Source organism: Passer montanus, unplaced genomic scaffold, assembly GCF_014805655.1.
Source record: "Passer montanus isolate IOZ18808 unplaced genomic scaffold, ASM1480565v1 scaffold21, whole genome shotgun sequence".
In the NCBI taxonomy this organism is placed as follows: Eukaryota; Metazoa; Chordata; class Aves; order Passeriformes; family Passeridae; genus Passer; species Passer montanus.
The window spans coordinates 15,382,589-15,401,852 of record NW_024366703.1 but is presented as its reverse complement, the minus strand read 5'-3'; the positions used below and the strand labels follow the sequence as shown (position 1 = coordinate 15,401,852).

Below are 19,264 nucleotides of genomic sequence, written 5' to 3'. Positions count from 1 at the left end.
TGCCAGCCTCACCTCTGCCCTGGCCTGACAGAAAACCCTCCTAGAGTGACATGTGAAATAGCCAGAGTGCTGTGCTGGGCACGCACCTGCACAGATGACACTGGCATCCTCCACGTGCCCACAGTTGTGCATGCCCCAGCCGTTGTGCCGGCACATCTGGAGGGAGGGCTCGTCCCCGCGGCACTGCACGTCGTCCAGGAAGATGCGGCCGGAGCCCGGGCCAAAGCGAGCGTTGCGTGGGGCACCCAGGGGCTGGCCACAGCCCAGCTGGCGGCACACCACCTGGGCATCCTGCAGGTCCCACTGGTCGTCACACACGGTGCCCCAGGAGCTGCCGTCGTACAGCTCCACGCGGCCCTCGCAGCCGTTCCTGCCGCCCGACAGCCGCACGCTGGGCCCTGCCACACGGAACACGCTGTTGGTTCGTGTGCCTCCAACCCAGCATGCACAATCCCAACTACCTCCCCTACTGTTTTGCAGATTTTGCCTCTGTGACTTTGATCTGGGGTGTTGCAGATCATGGGAGATCAGGGAAGGGCAGTGACTGAGCAAACATCACTGGAATACAGATGGCAGATGTGACCTCCTCTGGCCTTGCTGCCGGTGTCCTGATTGCGAACCCTGGGGACAGACATGCTCAAGAGCCTGGCTCATGTGCAGAACAGCATTTTGCTACCCTTGCATTTGGCCCATTCACTAAGGGGGACATTCATGCAGCCTGGAGATGACAGAGGAAGAGGGAGCAGTGTTGCGGTGTGATGTCATGACATGTCTCAGTTACCTCAGTCCTTCCCCAGGTGTCAGTCGCCTCTCCTTTCCCCCACCCCTGACCCCTGCTGAATACTGTCTATCAACCCAGAAATTCCAGAGGAGCATCGAGTGATTGGGCAGATTTAAAAGATGCTCTCCATCACTGGGGGCCATTGGCCCATCCAGGTGTCCCTTTCCCCTGAGGTCTCCTCCCCCTGTACCTGGATTGGTGGTCCCTGTATTCCCTTCCCCTCTCCCCTGGGTAAAAGGACGAGCACACCACACGGTTGGGAGTCCTTGTGGAGCTGTTGCTACATTCATGGGCCATGTGGCCCAGAATAAAACCTCTGGACTAAACCCTCCTTCAGGACCAACACCTTCCTTCACCATTGCCTTAAAAGGTTTCTCCAGCACAGGGAGGCCTGAGGAGTGACCCTCTTTTACCAGTAAGCTCCAGCCCGGAGCCATCAGAGCTCCGGCATGCCTGGGCTTGCCCCAACATGCTCAGCTTGGAATCATACCAAATTAGAGTGTCTCTGGGGTGAAAACACCACAGTTGCTGCTATTTGGTTCAGCAGCAGGAGCCAGAAAAGCCAAGGCATGTCCCATTCAGTGGTAAAAACCAATAATTCAGTGGTAAAAACCAGAAGCATAGCACTGACCAGGATGAGCTGTGTTGGGCACCCCTCTTCTCTTATCGTGCCAGACTGGGTCTGGCTTTAAAAGTGGGCCTAATCTGGGTGAGCTGGACTTACCTGTTGTGAGACCCCGACACGTTCCTGGTACAGCCCATGCCGTGATCCCACCAAGCTACTCTTTGCCACCACATGGAGCAGCTACACCTGTGAGACTGGAGAGCCTGTGCTGACCTCTCTGTGCAAAAATGTGGATTTTGCATGACACACATCTCAGCACCAGGCAACAGAAAATCACAGGCTGTCCTCTCTTCCCTGGCGCTCTGCATGGTTGCTTCCCATGAAGGACACCAGAACCCATCTGGTGTGAGCTGCTGGAGAGATGATGGTCCCTGGGGGCCACACACCTGCACAGATGACTCTGTCCTGTGATTCCTACAACATCCTGCAGAGTTCTTTGACTCAAACCACCATCCTGGCTTTGCTCTTTCACACAGGACCCTCATGCACACAGAGACCTCTCCTGAATATCAAAGTATTAAGGCAGCAGCTTTATTTCTTCCAGCCCCATCACCAGTGCCAGAGCATATCTAGGAAATAGTTCTGGTACTACCCATGCAGGATATGAGGCAATTAAAACAGAATTAATTTTTTTCTCCTGGTTGCAGTGAGAGGCAATCCCTTTGCAGAGTTTCATTCAACCAGGAACAGCTGCAGAGTTTTCCAACTCAAAGCACAGCCCGTCGTACAGCTCCACACGGCCCTCGCAGCCGTTCCTGCCGCCCGACAGCCGCACACTGGGCCCTGCCACATGGAACAAGGCACAACCTCAGGTTTCCAACACCCCAGCATCCACTGCCCCCACCTCCCCAAATGTTTTGGAGATTTGGCCAGACGGACTTCAGTTTGAGGTGGTGCAAACCTAAAGAGACCAAGGAAGGGGATTGATAGAGCAAAGACCCCAGGCACATGGAGGGCTGATGCATAATGAGCAAGGATCTGTTGGGAAATCTCATGAGAAGAGCCTGGGGGTCCTGGGAGCTGCTGGGGGCATGGGGGCATTTGCCAAAAAGCCATTTTTGCACACTATGATCATGAGACCTCCCCCCATACCACTCATATATCTTGCAGGTGTTTGAGGCTATGGGCCCTGGCAGGATATCCACAAGAAACTGGCCACCTCTGCTGGATGGCTGAACAACAGCAGCCATGACCTGGCATCAGGACAGATATTTATGTTTTGGGCTAGGCTGGCAAGCACATGGGCTTGAGGGAAGGGATTGCCCCCATCCTCTTGGTACTTGCTGCCCCACAGCCAGGAGCCATGGAACGTCTGGCAGAGCAGGGCGTGGACTCAGCACCACTGCAGCTGCCGTTCTGCTGAGGCTCAGATCCTCCCTGGCAGAAGCCCTCAAATGACAAGACTCCTTGCCATGGGCAGAAGGGACCAGCAGCATTGCAGTGAGCAGGCTCTGCCCAGCAGGTCCCTTCTCTTCTCCTCTTGTGCCAGGGTGGGGCTCACTATAAAACTGGAAATGTGCTGGGTAGGAAGGAATTACCTGTTGTGTACGGCCATTGAGCAGGAGGGGTTGGATTGGCACCTGCAAGGAAAAGGAGAGAGTGTATGAAAGAGAATTAAAGGCAGCAAACTTGTCACAGAGGATGGACATGGACATGGACATGGACATGGACTTGGAAATGCTAGGCTAGCCGCTGTGCCGGCACATCTGGAGGGAGGGCTCGTCCCCGCGGCACTGCATGTCGTCCAGGAAGATGCGGCCGGAGCCTGGGCCAAAGTGCGCCGTGTCCAAGCACAAGTCATGCAGATAAGTGTAGTGCATTTTCTAGGTGCCCCTGTCCTGTGATTCCTACGACATCCTGCAGAGTTCTTTCACTCATCCCAAATCACCATCCTGGTTTTGCTGTTTCACACACTGAACAGTGAGTGAGAGTGGACAGGGTTACCTGGTGGACTGCTTTCCGCTCTTGCAATCCATGCTGAAGTAGTCACCTCTTCTGAGATGCTTGTCTGTGCTGGCGTGGTTGTCTCTGCTGAGTTGGTCGTCTCTGCTGAGGTGGTCGGCTCTGCTGAGGTGGGTATGGCTGCTGAGGTTGTGGTCATCTCTGCTAAGGTGGTTGTCTCTACTGAGGTCGTTGTCGTCTCTGCTGAGGTGGTCGTCTCTGCTATGAAGTCTGTTTCCTCTATCTTCTGCTCTATCATGGGCATCCCTGCTAGGGAGGTAATTCTTACAGTGGCCACAGCATTTGGTGTGATAGGCAAGGATGGATGATTAATGCCGGTAGAGAGGGTGAAGCTTTGTCCAGTCATTTCCCATAGAGACACCAGCCCAAAGTGCCCTGAATCTTTCCCCAACCTCCCAGCTCTGTCCCCTCTCTGTCCTGCTCTTTGCCACCTCTCTGAAACCCTATTCCTGCAGGCCAGGAGTGTCTGCTGTGCTCTCTCTGTGCAAACAGGGCTTTTCTTGGCACATGCTCAGCTCACCAAGCGACAGAAAGCACCAAGGTACCAAGGTTGCTGCTTTGCCCCACATCTTCCAAGAGAGGTCAGCATGGCTGCTTCCAAGGGAGGGCACCAAAATCCACCAGTGGGACATGTGCCAGGGGTTAGGGCCACTCAGTAAAGAGATCAGGAGCAATAAGGAGACCAATCAGTTAGAAATGACAGGGTTACCTGGTGTGCTCTCCTCTTCTCTCATAGCTGTTTTCTCTGAGGTGCTCAACAATGGTGAGGTTATCATCTCTGCTGAGGTGGACATCACTGTTGAGGTGGACACCTCTGGTGTGGCACTGGATCCTGCTGTGGTGGTCGTCTCTGCTGAGGTGGACATCTCTGGTGTGCTGGTGGGTAGTGCTGCACTGGTCGGGTGTGTTGGGCTGGGCATTCCTGCTAAAGAGGTCATTAGTGCAATGGCAATGGACATAGGAATGGGCATGAAAAGCAGAGCTGGGCAAATAATGGGGGAAGGGAGCATGGAACTCTCTCCTGTCATTTTGGGAGTCTCCCTGCAGTGCAGTCAGGTCAGGGAAGGAAGACCAGGGGCACTAAAGAGAACAGTGAGTGACAGTGGGCAGGGTTACCTGTTGTGCTCTCCTCTACTGTGGTGTGCAACAGCGGTAGGGCAGAGGACTCTGGTAGAGCAGACATCTCTTCTGGGGAGGTCATTTGCCATGGGTTGGATGTGACCTCTAGGCTTGTCATTGGCACGGTGGTGGCCGTCTCCCCAGGGGACGTCGTCTCCTCTGTGAAGACTGTTGATGCTGACATTGATGTCTCTCTTAGAGACCTCATTGGTTCTATGGGTGTTGTCTCTTCTGGGGATGTTGTCTCCAGTGCTGAATATGCTGTATAGGTTGATGTTGGCTCTGCTTGTTTTGAATCAGACTCTTCTGTGAAAAAAAAGAAGAAAACCACTCCACACATGAGCACTGTGCAATGGATATGTCTGTGCGGTAGCTACAAGCACAGATCCTCAAGGATGAAGTGAAATCAAGAGCAATTACTCTGATGGGATAGTCTTTCTTATCTGGAGTCAATGGAGAGAATAGAGGTGGGTAACAGCCAATTTAAAATTTGTCTTGGAGGTGGTATTTACAGATGGCAAGCTGGGTAAGGTTCGGGGGTGGCATCTGCTCCCAGCCCCAGGACTCCACTACCCAGGCACAGCCTGGGACTCCACAGGCTCCTGGGGATGGGGGAGCTGTGGGGCTGCTGGCAGCAGCAGGGCTTGGACCTGTCCCCACTGTGAATGCCCTTCTGCAGAGGATCAGGACATCCCCAGGAGCAGTTTGGGCAGTGGTCTTGGGATGGTGCTTGGTGCAAGGGCAGGAGTGGGCCAAGCTGAATCATCTGTTGGATACACCCAGCCCGTAGAAGGCACTGGAGCTATGAATGCAGGCAAGAAATAAATGGCATTTAAAAAGGCTCTAACACGTCACACATAGATTAATACAGGTCTGGTAGCAATTTTTATTCTTTTCTTCTAAGTGAAAAACACTGGTGTAGTTAGCACTGCTTTCCAGCATGGATTCAGCTCTCCAGGCTCTTAGTCTCTAAGGAAACATGGAACACTGCAATACAGATGCAAAACACCTGAACAGTCTGATGTCATCAGCCTTGTCTCAGTTCATGATGATGAGTTGCTAATACATCAGAAAATAAGATACAAACAACCCACATTCTCCTAAAAATAATGTGAAAGTAAAATGAACACAGCAAAGTGAAAGAGTAGTCCAAATGGATGGATATTTGCAAAGGAAAAAAGACATTAATGGACCTGAATGAAGGAAGACTTGAAAAATATGGAAACAATCCAAAGTGAATTGTGAGCTATGACAATCTGAGCTGTGATTGTGAAATTATTATTGCCCATAACAAGTCCATTAAGAATTCACCTAACCCCATTCCTCCCTGATAAACTTTGCCTATCAGATATAGCTTTACCTCTAATTTTGAATTGTTTCCTTATTGCCACTGCCAGGTGATTAGATGGAATAATTGTCCTGCATATCAGCAATGTATATCTGATCCTTGGGGTTTTTTATTGTTTTGCATGGATGAGCAAGTGAGCTTTTTACATAACGAGAAAAACACGAGTCCATGCTGGTTCTGCAGGGCCAGTGGAGTGAAAGAACAAGACTAGGGGGGAAAAGAAAAGTGGGAGTACCTGAACAGACAACAGAAGCGTCTTCATAGTGGGCACAGTTGTGGATCCTCCACCCCGTGTGATTGCAGCGCAGCAAGGACACCTCATTTCCACTGCACCTCACGTTGTCCAGCACAATGTCCCCTGAGCCTTGCCCAAAGTAGGCACTTCCTAGAGCTGCAATGGCCCTGCCACACCCCAGCTGCCTGCACACCACCTGGGCGTCCGCGAGGTCCCAGTAGTCATCACAAACCGTCCCCGACTGTCCTCGGTAGTAGACCTCAACACGACCTTCACATCGGTGCCTTCCGTTCACCAGGTGGACGTAGGGAGCTTTGGGAGAGAGGGCATGGGCACAAAACAGTCAGGGAAACAGGCTGGAAGGGACTGGAAGGAGCATCTATGCTGCCTTCTTCCCTTATCGTCCCTAGAAGGTGTTGCCCAGCCCATTATTAAGTGCCTGTGAGGGCAGAGGTGATTTGTACCTTTTTATTCCTCTCTTCCTGTTCTCAAAATCAACCACCTGTGTTTTCTGCAAGATCCCTGCAGTAAAGTTAGGCAGCAGGCTAAGCACAAGCGGTTTAAACAAAAAAAGAAATTTTTGGGACAAATTTAAGGACCAAGAGTCCACATGTCACCAAATCCTATAGCTTATAAGAGTAACTTTAGTGGAAGAATTCCACCAAATGTTCTACAGAATGGAGGATGGGCTCAACAGGATTATAAAGATTTTAATAGGAGTTCAGTGGCTTTGTTTCTAATGTACCAGAAAAATGTTATTACAGTTTGAAATAAAGAAATAACCTATCCTGTATACAGCTGATTACTGCATTCGTTCAGGTAAAGCCCATCTCCTTTTCAGTTTTTATATCTTTTTTAGACATTGTCGTGTGACCAGCATAAAAATCCTGATTTTAGAGATCCATTTTTGATGCATAAGTTTATTAAAGGCTTTACTACCAAGTGTAAGCAAGCAAATAAATGTTGTAACTTTGGATTTGCAGTATTTACACTCTGGAAATCAAAACAGGCAGCTGCACTTGTTATATTTTACATTGCTGCCAAGTATATATTTACCTTATTATTAAACACTAAGTCATCCAAAGCAAAACAAATTTCTAAAGTTAACACCTCCAGGATTTCTTCATTGCTCCTAATTCTTTGCTATCGATCCAGAAGTACAGTCAAGATGGTGACCAAACTAAATTTGCCTTGATTTGTATGATTTTCAAAGGGCAAAACTATAAAAGTGCCCCTTGACTTATATCTGACTTGTTCCTTCAAATATCCACTTGAACACACATTTTTGAACCCTACTCACAGGGTTTTTGAGAAATTAAATAGCAAACCTGGCAAAAAGTCAGAATGGGATTAGGAAATGCAAGCCGACCTAAGCCAGTTTTATTTGCTGTCATTCAAGGCCTGCCATCACTGTGAGAGCATAACCATCAGCTGGGGATGAAATTAGATAGGATGAATCCTTCCTCACACTTCAAAGGTATCAAAAAGACAAAAGCCTGTGATTATACAAATACAGCAAATACTTTGCTCTGGGACACAGAGACAGAGAGCAGAGAGAACAACCAGAGCAGCCAGAGTGAGATGAGTTATCACCAGAAAAGCAGGAGACAAGTGGAGAGAATTGATGAGGTGAATGGTGGCAGTATAAATTATCATCACAAAGCTTAAATAACTCATTAGAAAAGTCATGAGAAATTATTATAAGATATACACAGAACTATTAATTCAAAGTCACCCAAACCACTCAGGAGACAGAAAGTAATCGTGGAAGGAAAAATTCTGTGATCATAAAAAAAGTTGAACTGAAAGTATTTAATCTCTCATAATTTTTAGATGTCCATCATTTAACCACAGTGCTAGAGTGTGAAAACCTAACTTAATGTTATATTTTGTTAATTTGTACATTATACCTGAAGAACCAAATAATGCAAGCAGTATTAAATATATAGCATATGTGTGCACTTGTATACTCTGGAATCAAATACGCATGGAAAATAAGTACAGAAATAAATATTTCCATGATTTTTAGATCAGATTTTTAGAACTGGAAGAATACCTCATTCATGACATACTCACAGACACAATTCTTGCAGTGATACAAGTAACTAAGATGAGTAGGACCCTGTGGCAGCAAAATCAACTCTACAAAATGGTTCAAATGATTTTTATGATCCACTCTGATGATTACTTCATAATTTCAGTAGAACAAAACTCTGCTCTTTCATCCAATTTCCAATATTTTGCCCAAACCAATACCAGTCTGAATTTAATGTCTGCTCTTGGAATCAACAGAGAGGACTCCAAGCAGTCTTTATAATTTTTTTTTTATGTGCCCTGGAACAACTCTAAGTCTTTTACCTGTTTTGGCCTCCAGAACTGATGGACCCAACAAGAGAAGGCATGCCAAAATCGTGGTGGTACCCATCTCACCAGGTGTTGTTGGTAAAGAGGACCTCACAATATATAGTCTCTGTTTCTGAAGGGGAGTGGCTCTCCAGGTCTCTTTCTTCAGCAGAACAATAAAACAACCACAGCCCTCTAATCTGAAACAAACATATGTTTGATTTGTTATTTAATATTTGGTAACTTCCTGGGTTTTGCAAAAAGACAATATCTCAATAGTAACATTTTCCATTGCCTGGAAGGAACTATTTATGCTACCATAGGTTTCACAATCATCTCATTGTACCAAAAAAAAGAGAGCTCCTGTCCAAAGATACATTTCAATTCTGGCTGATGCATCTCAGCATTTTTCTTTCATGAGGAGGTTCCTGGTCAGGTATTGGAATGGTAGTGGAATCTTGAAACTTAAATGGGCTTCTTCCAGCAAAATAGAAAGAGACCCTTGCCAACTAATGTGGCAGGTCTTCCTGGGGAGCCATAAATGTCCTAAACCTTCAGCAGACTTTAAATAAAACAAGATCAGACCTGGTGGCCCTGTTTAAGTACGACTGGGGGGGTCTCTGAAGAACCTTGCAGCTGAAGTCAATAGCCCCAGCCCCAGTACAAACTAATTCTTTTGGGGCACATTTAAGTACAAGCCGAAATTCCAGTCAAAATTCACTGACAGACAGATTGCAAGGAAATGTCAGAGAACCATGGTCAACTGATAACTTTTTGTGCAAACACTGTGGAAAAAAATAAGTGGATTTCATGCATAGTGAAGGAAATTACATAGATTGAACCTAATTTTGTTCTAAAATTTCATTTGATCCTTTGAACCAAAAAATTGGGGGAAAAAGCCCTGATTTCTTCAGATTCAGAAAACGTCTTAATATATTCCTTGTTTAATTTTACATAGTGACAATAACAGCTGTATCATTCTTTGAAGAATGAATCCAAGCTTTGTCCACAATATGAAATAATGCTTAATTCTCATTCATCACTCTCTTGCCAGAGTGGTTACTTTCCTCTCTTTCTGTGTTTCTAACAACTTAACAAAAAACTCTGGTGATCATCTGAACACTGAAGAGTCAGAACATTGTTCTCCATCTCATCCCTACCTCCACAGCCATCATGTCTTGGATGGAATCATCACCAGTTAAAACTGTTGCCACATATGAATTTATTGCCTCCAGGGACAGCCATCAAGCAGGAAGACCAAAGCCTGAGGGGAAAAGAGAATGATCTAAAACATCTTTCCACAACGGCCAATATGATTGGAATGGAAGAAGGAAGTGAAAAATACAAGAGGCCAAAGATAACTTTGGAAGCCTTGAAAGTGAACATTCAGAATGGTAAATATGTTTCTTCTTTATCCAAACAACCATATTTGCACATGAATGAGGATATGTACACAACACCTGGTATTCACTATTCATATTCTGGTTTTGACACCCTGACAAGAATGAAAAATCCAGTTTATTTGACTGGCCAATCAAACACTGCAATCAGTGAAGCAAGAGTGAGTGATGGATCACAGTTCTTCTCCAAACCCTTGTAATAACTGAAAAAGGGTGAGGAGGAAGGGGAACACAAAAGGGATTCCCAGATGGTTCAAATGTAAAAAAAAAAGTCTTAAGCTGCCCAGGTAAAAGATCAAGATTGATTATTTGACTGATTGATTGATTAGTTCTTCACTATCTTCTTCATAAATAAATTACGCATTTCAAAAATCTAGATATTTCTAGAGATTTTTATTATAAGACAATCTCTGCATGATGGAAATAGATAAATATTTTGTTTTAATTAACCTTAGTGCAAATACCATACGGTATTTCACCCTTCCCACTGACTAGATAAATCTCTTGCAGTAACACATTTTTGTTCTCAAAGTCTTCTTCTGGCAGCTTGAGGTATTTCCCAGCACATCACTCTGAATGAAGCTACACTAAGCCCTGAAAATACCCTTTCTTCTGCTGACAATTGTGAGGGCACTTTGCAAAAATACAGAGTTTTTAAAGGTTTTTAAAAAACAGAACCAGTGAAAGGACAAACAAGATTAATCAGCTGTCACCCATGATTATAGGAAAGTGTCTACAATGGAATAAGGATATCCACAGCCTTTTCCACAAGGAATGATAGTCTGAATCCAGGCAGGAGGGTTTGTGGCAGAGAGATTATTCACCAGGCACATGACCCTTTCCTCCACATCAGACCCAGTTTTCTTTAATTCTGCATTTCTCTAATGCTTGTGGATCAAGGGAGATAACGAGAAATGAGGAGGAGTCTGAGACATTTACCACATAAACAATTTGGCAATGCTTTCTGCAGCAATATTTAATATGGAAACCAGTGAACTTGGCAATTCTACCTTGTATTTTTATCCAGCCTTGGTATTTCTCCATCTGGGAGCCCTGGCCCAGACAGGCTATGGGAAAACTCAGCTCTGAACAGCACAGGGCTGCTGAGGATTGGAGACACCAGGATCTAGGCCTGAGGTCTTTCTGTTTGTCTGGTGAAAATAATGCTGAGAGAATAGGAGAAATGGAAAAAAGTGACATCAAGCTGTATCTTGCAAGGTAGTGTGGTAGCAACACTACAGCAGCAGGAAGAAGGAAAATACAGCAAGTCTGGGAAGAGAGAGGGGAAGGTCCTGTTCTACAGAGTTAGGAAAGCCCAGGTCCAGGGGAGTCCTTGCTGTGCTGAGCAGATGGCTGGATTCCTCTGAGCCTGGACAATCTCTACAGAGAACAGGTGAAGGCAGGTCAGCCTTCTGAGGTGCTCTGCCTTCCAAAGGTGGCTGCAGGCACAGGGGGGAGGAGAACACGAACTCCTTGTTCTTCAAGTGTGGAAAAACCCTCTCACTTTGTGTGTGCAGTGCCAGCCCCTACCTGTGTGATCCCTTTACATCATGGAGAGGTGATGAGAGCCCTGCCTGGGACCAGGAGGAGAAGGCAGCTCAAAGGAACAAGTGGTGCAGGCTGTGGGGCTGGTTCCTGTCAGAACTGCCCTCATCCTCCTTGTCAGGTCAGGATGTCACCCAAGAGTACAGCTCACCTTCCTCACACGTCACCACTTTGGCTCACCTTGCACATCTGACACTGCTCAGTTCCAAATGAACTTGCCTCTTTCACAGCTGGCTGGAGAACAGGAACGTCTCAAGAAGGGCATTTCTCAATCAATACCAGTGACCTTTCCACCTGCATTAAGTAGCTTCTTCCAATGAAATTCTTCCTTTTTAATTGTTTTTTATTTTGTTTTTGAATGGGGATAGGAGAGAGGTCACACTTCCTTATGGGAACTTACCTACATTCTCTCCTTCCCACCCATTCCAGGTGTAGAAATGTGTGAGAGCAAGAGCAGGAATCGTTGCTTGGCAAAGTCACTTTGTCAGAAGCCACGTTCTCCAACCTGGCAGTGTGTTAGCCATGAGTTCACACATACAAGCAGGATGTTTGCAAGTACACACAAAAAAAAAGTATTGCTCAAAAAAACATTTTCTTTCCTGTTGTTTTTAATTACACATTTATGTAATGGGATTATATTAATTCTCCATACAAAATCATATAAGTGGCCTACATTTACTCAGGAAAATATGGATTTGGGAAGAATCAATCTCCCAAAGTCAGGAACACTGTACAGGAATAATTCTTCATGTGCAGCTGCTGAGCATATTTGCTTATGGCTCATTATTGAGATTTTTTACTGCAAAGAAACATTTTTCTTGTACTACTTCCCAGTGTGTCTATGGTGCTACATAGGTGTTTCATCTGTATATCAGCAAGGGACAAATAAATCAGTTCTTGTTTCTCAAGTCACCTATTTCAGTCGTCTCAGACAGACACTGAATGAGGAGTTCAACAGAAAAGCTCTGAAATGTCCAGCACTGAAGATACTTATTTGGATGCTGGGATGAAAGAATCAATCCTTCTTTACACCTTAAGTTTTAAAATCAGGTTGCTTTATAAATTCAGTTCATGGTAACATCAGGTGTGATCTTGATTCTTCAAACATGGTCTGGATGGTGGAATAGCCAAGTAAGAGCTGCCCTTCACGCTGATTGCAAATCCAAATAATGAAGCAGGTGGCTGGTGAAAGTGTCCTTCCACCTCCATGCCTGGAGCTGCCTCTCACAGTTTCTGGTATGGGATGTCCTCCTGCAGTTTCCTCTTCCAGAGAAATCCTCCTGCTGTGAGAAGAGCAGCTACCAGCACCACGGTGGTCACAGCCAGAGGAAGGTGGGAGCTGCCAGCAGGCTCTGAGCTCAGAGTCCCCCCTTTTGCCTTTTGGATGTCAGAGGCCAGCCCTGCGCATAAAAGAGTCAGAGAGAAACTTACTGTTTTGGTTTTTTTCCCCTGAGCTAGTTAATTGCAAAGACAATTAGGCAAAGAGAATTTGAGTTAAAAATCTCAAATCAGGATCTGATCAGAAAACTGCACTTTATTTCACAAATTATTTTGTGGCCATGCAAAACAAGTAAAGATTGTGGCAAGAAATTAAAGAGAAACTGGGAGTCTGTAATGATCACACTCAATGACCTTAAGATGTTGCTTTCTGGTACTGGAAACAGCAGCTACAGGACACTGAGAAACAGCATTTCCAAAAGGACCTAGAGATTGATTGTAAATAAATAATAGACATGCAAATTAGGCACAGGCAGCTTTGGAAAATTGATATAAATCAGATCTCATCCCTCTTCCCATAGAACTTACTCAATTACCACTCGATATGTGCAGAACAGAGAATGGATATAAACTATGATAGAAAGGAAAGAGCTTGTAAATCAAATAGAAGTATTTTATATATATATAAAATAATAATCCCCCATAAGAATTATAGCCAAATTGTAAATAAACCAGCAAAAGCACATTTCAGAGCTGGATTTCCTGTAAGAACTGAAATGCAAACAGACAGTAACACACAGAGTCTTACGTTATTAAAAATATTTAAACTCACCAATGTTCCTGCTCTCAGCGTGAGCTTCCCGAAGCTGCACGGGTCCAACAACAACATTCACTTGCTCGTGGGAAGAATCTGCATTCCTCTTGAACCTGCTCACACAGCCTTGGTAGCAGCGGGAGGAGTAGTCGTGGTGCCTGCACACCAGCAGCTCGCAGCGCAGGAACACTGACGGGAAGCGGTTCACGAAGGAGAAGGCGCTAAACCCGAACCGAGCGACATCGCCGCGTGGCGAGGGGAAGAGAGCGTAGCTAGGATCACTAGCACACCTGCAGGGACACGACATCAACAGATTAGCCATTAACCCACAGCTTCTCATGAGCAGAAGCACTATTGCACTTTGCAATAAGGTTAAGGTCGAATATAAAACCAGGAAGTGAAAGAGAAATCAAAAGCCTTAGAAAAACCATATGCTTTTAGAAAGAAGAGAAATTACTAAATGTGCACAGCGCAGAAATTTCATAGCTTAACAAGTTCTGTGTAAACATGAATAGCTGAAAAATGGCTAGTGGTTCTGCTGGTTTCTGTGTTTCAGGTGAGAGCCTGTTATGCATTTTCAAAGAGGATTGACTGTTTGAAAAGAGGCCCTTGAAAGTTGTTGCAGAAAGAGAAAGTTCTTCTTTCTTCTCTGGAAGCATAAAACTAATTTTAATACACTTCTCTTTAGTGCTTCAATGTACTTTGGTATAAAATTAGGCTAAGTGGTTCAGGTTTCTAGAATAGTAAGAGAAGGCTAAGGAATTTCTCTTCTTTTTGAGGAGACAGTTTTGTACTCCAGTTACGATGCTGTGAAACTCATGATGTACAGAAATGTAGAGCTGTGGACATCCCTCCTTTTCATACATCTATTTCAAAAACAAAGTCAGACCTCAATTTCCTCACTGCCTCCTTGAGTGAAATCTCAGTGTTTGACGGCAACTTCTAAATGACATTTGGTTGTCATTCTGAATTTTACTCAGCCTTTGCCAAAAAGTTGTTCTTAGAAGAACATTTGCCCCAAGAATTACAGCCAATGTACACTGGTCCTAAATCACCTCATTTCACAAATTAAGTGCTTTTAGAACAACACATAGAGACACTTTTAAAGTAATTTTGTACAAAGTTCTTACCCACTTTTGGTCAACTCATAGACCAGTGTTCTAAAATCACTAGAATTAGGCGATGCCACGCAGGTGTCCACAAACACGGTCAGATTTCGGTCAGAGCTGTGAAGAGAAGCTTCCAGGTACAAATTCTGATTCAGGTCAACATAGTATGGGAAGTCATGGACTGCCCACTGGAATGATGAGGAGTTGTAGAACATCAGGCTCACGTCGTATCTGCCATACTGGGTTTTGTTGACATCGATGATGTCATCAGCAATGTACATGACCTGAACCCAGGTGTTCTGCAGCATTTTGCAGCTGATGTGCAGGTGAAGGTCCTTTTGCCTCTTGATGACTTTGCCAGGAGCAGGCACTTTTATCACGTTGGAGTAGGTGATTGTTTCGTTGTTGCCCTGTTTGACACATTAAATGAGTGTTAAATTACCACATTAATTACCGTGTTCACTGTAAATACTGTGAGGATTACAAACTTCTGTATGTGCCAGTTGCTGCAGTCAGGAAGGACCTGTCACACTGAAAAATCCCAAGCATCCAGGATAGGATTGCTCACTTAACTCTCCCCTCTGTTTTTGTTCTCTAGAACATCATTCTGAAATAGGTACAGGGAAGGATATAAGTACTCTGGGAAGGATAAGTAAAAATATTTAACCAAATTCAGCCACCAGAAACACAGGCTCATTTTCTGTGTTTTGCATGCCTTGGCCTACAACACCCTTTTCTATCTATGACAATTTTCCAACTGTCTATGAAATTCCCATGCCCCGAGCTCTCCCCAATGTCTTGACACCAACCTGTCTATGTGTACCACAGCTGCTGTATGAAATGTTGAATATAACCTCAGCTGAAGTAATTTGTGGTACACACTGAGGGTCTGCCAGGCTGATGCTGTCCACTGAGTAGCCCTGGGACTGGAGATAGTGTCTGTCTACCACTGCATACATGTAGGTTGGCAAGCACAGAAGGGCTAGGGGAAAAAAATATTAATTGTTAGTGATTTTGGATACTTGATAATGCTTCCATATTGCAAGTCCAACAAATGCAATCACTGCTACTATTTAGAGAAGATAATTCATATGCAAAACCACTTATTTTTACACTTGAGACTTAGATATGAGTAAGCAATAGGACAGTACTGGAACGGGTCATACAAAGTAGTAGCTTCAAATATTTAATCCTTTGAATATTTCTAGACACACAGCCAGACCAGTTCTTACATTTGCCCCAAGAATTACAGCCAATGTACACTGGTCCTAAATCACCTCATTTCACAAATTAAGTGCTTTTAGAACAACACATAGAGACACTTTTAAAGTAATTTTGTACAAAGTTCTTACCCACTTTTGGTCAACTCATAGACCAGTGTTCTAAAATCACTAGAATTAGGCGATGCCACGCAGGTGTCCACAAACACGGTCAGATTTCGGTCAGAGCTGTGAAGAGAAGCTTCCAGGTACAAATTCTGATTCAGGTCAACATAGTATGGGAAGTCATGGACTGCCCACTGGAATGATGAGGAGTTGTAGAACATCAGGCTCACGTCGTATCTGCCATACTGGGTTTTGTTGACATCGATGATGTCATCAGCAATGTACATGACCTGAACCCAGGTGTTCTGCAGCATTTTGCAGCTGATGTGCAGGTGAAGGTCCTTTTGCCTCTTGATGACTTTGCCAGGAGCAGGCACTTTTATCACGTTGGAGTAGGTGATTGTTTCGTTGTTGCCCTGTTTGACACATTAAATGAGTGTTAAATTACCACATTAATTACCGTGTTCACTGTAAATACTGTGAGGATTACAAACTTCTGTATGTGCCAGTTGCTGCAGTCAGGAAGGACCTGTCACACTGAAAAATCCCAAGCATCCAGGATAGGATTGCTCACTTAACTCTCCCCTCTGTTTTTGTTCTCTAGAACATCATTCTGAAATAGGTACAGGGAAGGATATAAGTACTCTGGGAAGGATAAGTAAAAATATTTAACCAAATTCAGCCACCAGAAACACAGGCTCATTTTCTGTGTTTTGCATGCCTTGGCCTACAACACCCTTTGCAATCTATGACAATTTTCCAAATGTCTATGAATTCCCATGCCCCGAGCTCTCCCCAATGTCTTGACACCAACCTGTCTATGTGTACCACAGCTGCTGTATGAAATGTTGAATATAACCTCAGCTGAAGTAATTTGTGGTACACACTGAGGGTCTGCCAGGCTGATGCTGTCCACTGAGTAGCCCTGGGACTGGAGATAGTGTCTGTCTACCACTGCATACATGTAGGTTGGCAAGCACAGAAGGGCTAGGGGAAAAAAATATTAATTGTTAGTGATTTTGGATACTTGATAATGCTTCCATATTGCAAGTCCAACAAATGCAATCACTGCTACTATTTAGAGAAGATAATTCATATGCAAAACCACTTATTTTTACACTTGAGACTTAGATATGAGTAAGCAATAGGACAGTACTGGAATGGGTCATACAAAGTAGTAGCTTCAAATATTTAATCCTTTGAATATTTCTAGACACACAGCCAGACCAGTTCTTAATGGATCTGACCTGGTGTTGGCAGTAGCTCTGTTTTGAAGAGTTGGCCTAGGAAACCTCCAAAAGTCCCTTCTAACCAACATTTCTATGACTCTGTGAAAGTTTGTCCAGAAAGGTACAAAAATATATATGAATTATGATGTGGTACAAAGAATATGAGTTTAGAAAATAACACAGAAAATATCTAAAGGTAAATAAATTGGATATCTTTAAAGGAGAAAAAGTAGTTCTTTTCTGAAAGTGAGCAGTCAATAATCAGTCACAAAATCCGAATAGGAATATCATCTATGTGGGATTCCTTCAACAATATTAACAAATGCTTATTTAGCAAAAAAACCCCCAGTGTATAAAAGCTTCTGAGCAAAGAAAACTTTACCAAGAGAACATAATTACGAATAGAATGGAAATTTACTGGTGTTCTGGTCGGCTGGAAAGGACTGATACTGAGCCCTAAAACTTCCACTGGAATATCTGGAGTCGCTGTAAAACCTCACAGACATGAAATTTGAAGTTGAGGTGTATGTGAGATGAGAACTAGAACAAATTCTTCCAAGCAGAGGAGAAGACTTGGGTGGCCCATCATAGATCTCAATATAGTCATTCTGGCATCCACCTTGCAACCTGAGGAAGAAATGAGAATATATTTAAAAAATGCATTAGCTGAACTTTGGGGTTTAAATGCTGAACAAACAATACAATAGGATTCTGCACTCACACATTTCCCATGTATATTTAGTATTCACTTATAGGATGGGAAATGTGCCCAGGAACTGTGGATGCAGTTGAGATTTGGAATTGTTTTATTGCCCAAGCAGAAAGTGGTTTACTTACTGAATGTTATCAAAAGTGAGCGCAATGAGGAAATTGTTTGTTACATGTATTTGCCACAAACAATCTGCTTTATCGGAAGGATTCAAAGAAGGACTCTGAAATGTTCCAGAGGTCTTAAAAAGTATATCACCACAAATAAAGTTTTGACCTGAAAAAGGAAAGGAAATAAAAAAAAAAAGAAACCAAGGGAAAGAAGTGATTAATTTAGATTTCCTTCAGATCACACAAAAATATGTTCTATATACAGAAATCATGGTATCACAAGGTTAAATCTCAAAAAAACCATATGATTGTGCTCCTCTCAGTTAGCTGCAAGAGTGATGAACTCTTCAGAGAATTATGACCCACACTTGCAGTTATTAACTCTGTGGGCTTCAGGCACATGGGTATGAAATAAAGAAAAAATGGTGGCCTAAATACCATAAAATCAGAGAATGAACAAAAGAAAATCTCCCATGTAATCAGCAAACTCTGAAAGCCACCCCCAGCTATAGAATCACTCAAGCACAAAAGAATAATGAATAGTATATAAAGAATTAAAATCAGAAAGGATTTTTCCCAATGTATTATACTATGCAAATGAAACAGCTCACACCTGCAAAACAGTAATTATGACACTTCAAGAGTAATGGATTGGAGAAATGGGAAAAACAAGTAAAATACAAACCTGGAGCATTTGTGACAGGGGCAGGATTTGTGGCAGCTGTATGAGGCAAATAAAAGGAAGCAGGTGAGGTGCTGGAGGATGAGAGAGCATGGCAAGGTTTTCTACCACCCCTGGGAATGTTGGTGCCACCCCAACAATGGGCAATGGAAATCCTGGGGGTCTCAGAAGAATGCTCTCCCGTGGTGCATCAACTAAAAATAACATTCTGCAGTCATCCCAAGCGTACATTTAAAGTCCAGTCAGAGCAGACCACAAGCAAGAATCTTCCCTCAAGAGGGCCTTGACAATGCTCTATGAATTTTAGGGTCCCATGACTCTCAGTTTCATCTGCATTCTGCTGTGCTTTTGCCAGTCTCTGCTCTCCCTTGGGAAAGATCAAACCCCAACCTCTGAGGCACTAATTGTTTCTGCAAAAAGCGGCAGCCAGAAAATGCAGGAGAAACTCAGACCCACCTGAAGGAGCAGAGATGATGGGGCTGGCTGTAGTTGTGCTTGTGGCAGCTGTAGGGGAGGAAAGGAAAGAGGCAGGTGAGGCCTGCTGGATGAAGATCCATGACTGCATTTCTCCCAGTGCTGGGCACATTGCTGCCAGCTTGGTACATGGGCCTGGGGGTGCCAGCAGAATGGTCTCTCATGGTGGGATCAACCAAAAACATGACCCTGCACTCATCCCCAACAATTCCAACTAAGACCACCTTCTGAAAAAG

The 19,264-nt window shown here is 44.3% G+C and overlaps 2 protein-coding genes across 2 annotated transcripts; both read right to left on the bottom strand.

Moving 5' to 3' along the window:
• Positions 1-86: 86 nt before the first annotated feature.
• Positions 87-8,571, bottom strand: LOC120502060 (deleted in malignant brain tumors 1 protein-like; the record flags this gene model as incomplete). The annotated part of the gene is made up of 7 exons (XM_039709110.1): positions 8,429-8,571; positions 6,071-6,382; positions 4,485-4,793; positions 4,078-4,293; positions 3,351-3,617; positions 2,945-2,986; positions 87-398 (listed from the first exon to the last, which is right to left on the bottom strand). Coding segments are annotated over exons 1-7 (1,525 nt in total), but the record flags the coding sequence as incomplete, so codon positions are not given.
• A 3,353-nt stretch (positions 8,572-11,924) lies between these two features.
• On the bottom strand, positions 11,925-19,192 carry LOC120502059 (deleted in malignant brain tumors 1 protein-like). Its single transcript, XM_039709109.1, has 7 exons — positions 19,011-19,192; positions 17,472-17,680; positions 16,639-16,811; positions 16,085-16,240; positions 14,521-14,783; positions 13,409-13,680; positions 11,925-12,758 (listed from the first exon to the last, which is right to left on the bottom strand). The coding sequence occupies exons 1-7, from the start codon at positions 19,190-19,192 to the stop codon at positions 12,583-12,585; spliced, it is 1,431 nt and encodes a 476-aa protein (XP_039565043.1). The 3' UTR covers positions 11,925-12,582.
• Between the last annotated feature and the right edge of the window lie 72 nt (positions 19,193-19,264).

Bases quoted from the DNA above. Each gene is read 5' to 3' on its own strand.
- LOC120502059 (XM_039709109.1), bottom strand. From the start codon at position 19,192: ATGAGAGACCATTCTGCTGGCACCCCCAGGCCCATGTACCAAGCTGGC. The intron at 16,812-17,471 runs GTAAATTTCCAT...TTTTTCCCCTAG, and splicing joins TCCAGCCGACCAGAACACCA to CCCTTCTGTGCTTGCCAACC. The intron at 12,759-13,408 runs GTGAGTTTAAAT...TTTTATGCGCAG, and splicing joins CGCTGAGAGCAGGAACATTG to GGCTGGCCTCTGACATCCAA.